The 8,260-nt window shown below is 35.3% G+C and overlaps 1 protein-coding gene across 1 annotated transcript; it reads right to left on the minus strand.

Moving 5' to 3' along the window:
* Positions 1-644: 644 nt before the first annotated feature.
* On the minus strand, positions 645-6,888 carry LOC129000476 (meiotic recombination protein SPO11-like). The gene is made up of 5 exons (XM_054427439.1): positions 6,834-6,888; positions 6,277-6,405; positions 3,982-4,107; positions 2,603-2,740; positions 645-744 (listed from the first exon to the last, which is right to left on the minus strand). The coding sequence occupies exons 2-5, from the start codon at positions 6,393-6,395 to the stop codon at positions 645-647; spliced, it is 483 nt and encodes a 160-aa protein (XP_054283414.1). The 5' UTR covers positions 6,396-6,405; positions 6,834-6,888.
* Between the last annotated feature and the right edge of the window lie 1,372 nt (positions 6,889-8,260).

Below are 8,260 nucleotides of genomic sequence, written 5' to 3' on the forward strand. Positions count from 1 at the left end.
TCTGTCCTCTCATAGTACAACTCTCTACATACAAATCCATTATATTAACACAGTAAAGCATGTAGAAGATCACATATGTCCAGCACTGCTGTGTTGACTGATGTCTGGCTGCCAAACAGCTCTGTCCTCTCATAGTACAACTCTCTACATACAAATCCATCATATTAACATAGAAAAACATGTAGCAGATCACATATGTCCAGCACTGCTGTGTTTACAGTTGTCTGGCTGCCAAACAGCTCTGTCCTCTCATAGTACAACTCTCTACATACAAATCCATCATATTAACACAGTAAAGCATGTAGAAGATCACATATGTCCAGCACTGCTGTGTTGACTGATGTCTGGCTGCCAAACTGCTCTGTCCTCTCATAGTACAACTCTCTACATACAAATCCATTATATTAACACAGTAAAGCGTGTAGAAGATCACATATGTCCAGCACTGCTGTGTTGACTGATGTCTGGCTGCCAAACAGCTCTGTCCTCTCATAGTACAACTCTCTACATACAAATCCATCATATTAACACAGTAAAGCATGTAGAAGATCACATATGTCCAGCACTGCTGTGTTGACTGATGTCTGGCTGCCAAACTGCTCTGTCCTCTCATAGTACAACTCTCTACATACAAATCCATTATATTAACACAGTAAAGCGTGTAGAAGATCACATATGTCCAGCACTGCTGTGTTGACTGATGTCTGGCTGCCAAACAGCTCTGTCCTCTCATAGTACAACTCTCTACACAAAAATCCATCATAACACAGTTAAAGGCTGATTACAGATATCTACCACTGCTGTGTTGACAGATGTCTGGCTGCAAGCAAAGCATTCCCTACCGCTTCTCTAGTACGACTATAGTATTGAAAGCTCTGGCAAAAGTTAGTTTAGTTGGAACTAGGACAAGATCACACAAGAGGATCCTAAAACACACAAGAGTTCCTGAAAATACACAAAGAGCATCATCATCTGACCATTTCTGCTGCTGTACTTCTGCCCACCTAGCAACCTGACGGAGGCACGAGGCACCGAAACAAAAAACTTCCCCTACAAATTTACCCTAATGGATTCGAGAAGAAGTTCTCAACCGCGCTCCCAAGAGAGTTGGCAGGTGTACTTACTCCCATAAGATAAGATTTAATGTTTTTGCTGTACCAGTGGAAATTATTTCACAAAACTGCATCGGACTCTGCTTCTGTCAAGTGTGCTACAGTAGAACCTCGATAATTCGAAAACCTTTATAATTAGAAATGTTTGTCTGTTCCCCTCTGAAATTCGGAAAATAATATACCGATAATTGGAAGTGATTTGTACACTGAATGCAGCCTCTACAATTCGAATTTGCACATACTTGAGCCTCTACAATTCAAATTTTGTTGCCATAATTTGAATTGTTACCTCCAAAATTTGAAGTCAACCTCTGCAATTCGAACTGCATTACCGCAAGCCTATGTAATTTGAATTTAGAACAAAAAATATGCATGTTCAAACATGAACTGACGCTCTTATTGATGTGTCCACAATGTGTTCATTAGTCTCCATTCTCTCAAACTCTCTACACTTAAAACTGGGACCTCCATAATTCAAATTTTATTTATTCTGACCTCTATAATTCAAACTCTCTATATTTCAAACTTCCTATAGTTCAAAATATATTGGCTTTCCTCTGAAATTCAAATTAGCGAGGTTCTACTGTACTAGCTTTAAGCTTGCTACAGATCAACGATTACAGAACTCTATACAAACAAAAATACATCATATTAACACAGTAAAGCACAGATGTTGGCCATCTATTTTGACCTTGCATTTGCCTGTCCAAATAGGCAAGGAGTAAGGTGGTACAGTACCAGAGTGATCAATACCGATGATGTTTAGTGACGGCCACCACGATCTGAACCCACAACATAACTGTTGTGACTCCTGCCCTAACAACTATTTTAAAAAATCCTTTTATTTTTCTTTATCTTCCTTTGCATCCAGAGCCTGTATCATGTAGGCTGGTTAGTTTAGTTAGTTTCTTTAGAATTTTGCAACTTTCTCCACAACAAAATATCTACTAAAAATTAATTGAAGCTTTGATTTTTTGGATAATAGAAAAGCCAATTTACTAATATGTGAGCTTTTCCTCTGTACTTTTCTTAACTTACTTGCTGAGATTAGCATACATACAACATAGAGCATTGCTTATAGCTTAAGGTGAGGATGAGGAAAGGGTGAATAAATAACAAATTACGTACCAGTAAAGTTTTGGTAATAACTGAGACCAGCAACAATTTTTATTTAAAGCTCAATGATCTGGGACCCCTTGATTCTATCGGTTTTTTCTTTCTATACCAGTGGCATTTTGATTCAAGTCAATGAGAGATTAAACGCTTAAAAAGGAAAGCAGACTGAGCCCATGTTGTTTTGTGGATGTGCCGGGAATTGAACCCAACCCCCTTGTACCGAAATAAAACACTTAGGCCTAAACAAAAATCTATGAGGACGGTCTAATTTGTTTTGATGTTAATTACTGATAACAGTGATAACCTGGGTTAAAGATCAGTGGACCTCAGTGGGTACAGTTTAAAATGTTTAGCTCTTAAAAAGAAAAAAATACCTCTTAGTCACCGAACTTCTTGACAAAAGCAAACGATGAATTGAACGCAAGAGGCAGCATATTATCACAAATCTTCTTTCGTGACTTGTAAATTTAATATGTTGACAAGATGTTTCATTCCTCGGTTTTAACGATAATCTGAAATCAAATAAGTAATGAACAAGAAGTCAAGTAGCTCCTGTCAACTAATAGTTTTAATTGAAACATTGGGTTTAGCGTTTTAATTGTCACAAGCCTTAAGCCAAGGTAAGTACATTCCTCTAAGGCATATAATCAAGTGTCCGTCAACTCTTATGCCTTACACACTAACAATTTAATTTTTCCCACTAAAATAATAGCAGGTATTGGTAGGGTTCCCGGCCCAGAGACTTCAATCAAAAAAAGAGGACAGTTAATTATGACTAGCGGAACTTACCGGTGAGGAGGTCCTCAGAATTTTTTTTAATAAGAATTAATTACTCTTATGCGTTCTAAGGGCTTTTAAGAGAAGAGTATTCTTACATACTGTTGGCATCCTTGATGACTGTTTAAGATCATGATTAGACCGTTTTAATAAACATCAACTAAAAGAAGCTGTATATATGCAAAAGTCTGAAAACTTTGATGTAAGTTACCAGGAATGAAGACAAAATGTGTTCATGGTCCTCAGAATCAAGCGTTGGTGCAGTTATTCGTACTGGGTACAGGGGTAAGGGGTCTGTTAAAGGGTAGTGTTGGAGAAGTAATATTTCTCAACTAGTCTTTATATCATCCCCTGATGATCAAGTATTTAAAATTGACTTGTTTACTTATTTGAGTGTTTTTGGTTTGATGTAATTGTTTTAAAAATGTATTAATAATTTTTCCTTGTTCAATATAAAACGTTTTCATGTATTTATGGGCTATTACATTCACTTTTAGATAGGTACTAAAACTTTCTACATTTTGGATTTTCTTAAAAATCGACTGACAATTTCTAAAAACGTATAGCCTATAGGCTATTGTAAGTTTTAGAAATTTTAAACTAGAATTTTCAATTTGGGAGCTTATATTTTTGTATAGGCTTATATAATTTTAAAATATTTGCTTTTAATTTTGATTTAGGCATGCTTATACCACAGACTTACTCTGTAATCTGTGCTTGTTTCCTAATAAAACGTTGAAATTTAAAGGTTAATTTAACAAAATGCTAGACAGTGTAACCATGGTGAAAAAAACTTCTTGATTCTATATCCTTCGCAAAGAATATTCATTTTGTCAATTATTCTTATTGTTTCAGGCCTACAATATGTTTTATTGTAGGCCTATAGTATTATAAAATTTGAAGCTAACCACGGTCAAAGATAAAGAAGACAAGTATCCAAGTAAGATAATAGACCTAACTTAGCAAATAGCTGTACCTTTCATTGAATTCAGAGTCTTTCCATTGAAATCTCCGGTTCACTTTTATGGATGGTATTTCATCGTTCGCTGCACATTTCACAGTTTTCAAAATGAAGTTTTGAATCTTAAGTATTAGCTCCTCTCTGTAAATAAAAACATATAAGAAGACTAAATCACATAAAATAATCTTATTAAAACTTAACTAATATCCCTATTTTAATTTTAATAAACCTACAGACTAAGTGAATATCCATTTGCCTCATCAGATTTACAATAAACTATTTTCTTAAACATTTCAGATGTATCCCATTAAAATTAAATGAAGTTTAACGGATTAAGCTTGCGTACGGGATTTTAGCATAAAATTATTTTGCCAAATTTTGTCAAATTATATCTAATTTTGAAAAAAGACCCTAATTTTTAAAAGTTAAAAACTTATTGGGTAGGTAATCTTGTTTATCCCGATCCCAATCTGACTCCCATTCAGTGGCTTTTCTAGGACCTTGTTAAAGGGGAGCGGGGGTTTCCACACCAGGAGAGGGGTGAGGTGAGGGGATCCTCTCCCCCAACTTGCTATTTTAGCGAATCTCCCATGATAGGGAATAAGCTATTACCGCAGTACTCATGGTAAGACCTGGACTCGGGACCGACTTACTTTTTTGTTTTGAGGTCCCAAGAGGCAAAAAACACCATCCGTTCAAATCAACAATCACATAAGACCAATTATCGGTATAACAATGCTTATTGGTAAAACTTATTGTTATAACGACCAACTTATTGGGCTTATGTGATTGTTGGTTCAAATTCATATATAGCCTATATGTGTCTTTTAGCACAATAACTCGAGCAAAGATGATCCTATTTTTATAAAATTTGGTACAAACGTGTAAACCTAAATTTATTGGAACGAGTTCGCGAAGCAGCATGATCGGACTATGGAAACGGGAGTTTATGGGGTAAAAAAAACACAAACCATATTGTAGAGCTAAAGAAAAACAAATAATTTAGAATATTGAAGAGTTAAATGCGCCTAATGGTTACGGAGAAAATTCAAAAATATTGTAAATTTAAAATCCCCATGTTATTCTTAAGGAGAATAAGTCAACTGTTGCAGTTTGCTTGTTAATAAACATATTTTGATCAAATTTGGAAATAATACATTCATTTCTTACTAAACTAAACTAAAGATTTTACAACAAAAACACTTTTTTACCCTTCCTGTTGCAGCAATCCTAAGTACTTGTTAAACTAATTCTATTTAAATAGAAATAAATGTGATATTTGTAAGGAGACATTTTAGTGTAAATCCAATTAGGCAAATGGAAATTCGCTTAGTCTGCAGGTTTGCTGCGGCGGGGGTATTTAAAGCTTCTGGTTATTGACTTTTTAAATGTTTAGTGTTTAACTGTGTCGAAAACCCTCCGTGACATTTTGATGACAAAATGTAGGCCTATGTTTAAATTTATATTTTCAGGCTCCAATGGGGGGAAGGGTTTAGCCACTAAGTGATAGCCCCCCTCCTTGGAACCACTACTGCTCCCATTAGGCCTACCTGATCTTGCTGGTTCGTGAACTCATTCATACCAAATTTAATCCAAATCAGATTACAATTGCTCAAGCTAACAGGTTCACTGACAAATATCGTAAACTATAGGCTAAACTTATACATGTGTGGTACCTATGTATGTATATGTACAGTTACATAGGGCATTAACATGACATTTGTACAAAATGGAACATTAAAATCGTACAGGGTTTAGGTCTTATCTATGGTCCACCTACAGTTAAGCTACTTTCTCCCTATAGAGGGGAAATTCATGAAAACAAAACATAATAAATTAAGCATCCAGATAAACAATCAAAAGATTAAACTTACTAGGACCCACATCCTAAGTAGGGTGAAACTTTGATATCCGACTCCATCAAAACATCAAACAATACCTATTAAGTTATTCTATCAAGTAACTAATCTTTAAACTAGATCCAAAACCTACACTTTTTAAGTTACCGTACCTAACTTTTGGTTTGTAACGATCAATAATACAATGGGTGTGGATAGGCTAGATCAAAGTTTATCCATTTAGCCTACTTAAATAGTTCCAAATATTGTTTCAGTACGGTAGGTAACTTAACTTATCCATGAAATGTTTTGTTTTTAAAACCCTGAAACCATAGGGTACGATAGCCAATTGGCAGACAGACTATGCAGTTTTTAACTTTATGCAGTTTTTTCTGGGCAGGGGCAAATTAAAGAATTAGAAATTATCAGTTTAGACGGTTTTATTGATAATCTTAACTTAAGTTGGCAATACCTTCTAGAAGCAGAATTATCAAGTAGAACTGACTGAAACGCCACCCTTTGAATCTCTGTTTCTTTTCTGATTCGGTCCAGAGAAGCATTGAACTCTTCTTTTTGTCTTCTACAAGACATTTTCAATTCCCTGTTGTAGTGTAGTAGGACAAAAGATTTATCAGGTATCCTAAGACAAATACAACTAGGGTTAACCTTACCTAACTAACCAAACGATATATCGAACAATCAATATATCGATTGATATTTTCATTCGGTTGTTTGTGCCAACAGATATGGAAGTGTACCCACAACTAGGCTAGACTAACTGTTATCCATAGAGATATTAGGCCTAGCAACCTCTCAGTTGTTTTAAGTTAAAAGTTTAAAGCCTTGACCATAAAATTGCAGGTTTTACATAGTAAAATACTACATTCAGTGTTAAATATTACACAGCAATTACTTCAAACAAATAACTTAATTTGGCCTAGGCCTAGGCTATTAGGTAACGTGCATATTCATTCATTCCTAACCAACGCCTAAGTTAAGTTTACAGTAAACAATTAAAACATAACCTACAACTTCAACAACGCTTCCAATTATTCCAATTTCCAAGTTCGGAAGTTGAAAATAGACATCCAACTAGTAGAATGGTAGAACGGTAGAACTAACTGACAGTGACAGACAACTTGAACTTGAATATAACCCAACACAACACAACAATAACGATGAAACGATGAACAAAAAACTAACTTAAGCAACAATGGTAAGGTTAGTAGGTAATGTAGTGGAATTGGAATGGAATAGTTAGTGGAATGGAATGGAAATTGAAATGGGATGTAATGTTGCCAACACAATCATAAGAATGCTTTAACACGTTCATGCGACGCCGCGGTCATTGCCACAGACCGAGGTATACATTTGAATCTTACACATAGACCGACTGTCACTTGGATAACAGTACACACAGACCACGGGCGAAAACATGTAAAACAGTGATCATTTACATTGTAATACGCTACAATCGTGTTTGTAAATAAATTATTCTTGTTTATTTGTATTTTTTATAACCTTTTGTAATGTCGCATATTTGCGACGCCCGGTCTACAGCGAAGACAATAGTGAAAATTATTATAGTTTTCTTGAAATAGACTAAACGTCGCATATATGCGACAGTTCATTTTTTTGTGTTTTAAGGTGAAAGTAAGTAAAGAAATAAACAGATTATTCAAGAACAGTTTATAACTGAACAAATATAAAAGCTACATAGGATAATGCAGCATACATACTGCATACATACACACAGTGATGCAGAAAAGAAGACCAGTTTTTCCAACTATTATATGACGTAACCAATCATCATATCCACAGACCAAGCGACGCAGTTGTGCGTCAGACATCTCTGTAGACCACTGCAGGTAAATCAGTGCCTTCAAATAGACCACAACAAAGATATAAGCATTTTAATAACATGAGAACCCCGACGCAAATATGCGTCGGCAGTCTATTTTAATGTGACTAGCCGTCGCACATATGCGACGGCAGTCTATGGGTGGAAACCGGCCGTCGCATATGTGCGTCGCTGGTCCATGTGAATGGAAAATTTCGTACTATTGCAGTAGCGAACGTGTTAATACCATTTCATTGTTAATACTGAAGCGTGTTATTAAACTTAATATCATTGACTATATAACACTACATCCTAATATAAATATAAATAGTGTTATATAGTCAATGGTAATATTCCCTAGATGGGAAGTTCGCTAAGACAAACCCTGCGTACTAAGAAAACTTCAAGTTGCCTTTTAGAACTTATAGAACAATCCGTTCAACAAATTACGCAACGACCCACATTAAGAATATTGTTTTGGATCATTTTAGGTTAACTGGTGCACAAAACACGATAAAAAAACGTAAAATTCCCTTTTAGTGCAGTAAAAATAAGCGAAAAATTCCATAAACCTAAAAAAGTTAGCTTTTGAACATACTAAAAGTCCCCTAAAATT

The sequence above is a fragment of the Macrosteles quadrilineatus genome, unplaced genomic scaffold (genome assembly GCF_028750875.1).
Source record: "Macrosteles quadrilineatus isolate MER2022 unplaced genomic scaffold, UCM_ALF_1.0 Scaffold_8__2_contigs__length_117827958, whole genome shotgun sequence".
In the NCBI taxonomy this organism is placed as follows: domain Eukaryota; kingdom Metazoa; phylum Arthropoda; class Insecta; order Hemiptera; family Cicadellidae; genus Macrosteles; species Macrosteles quadrilineatus.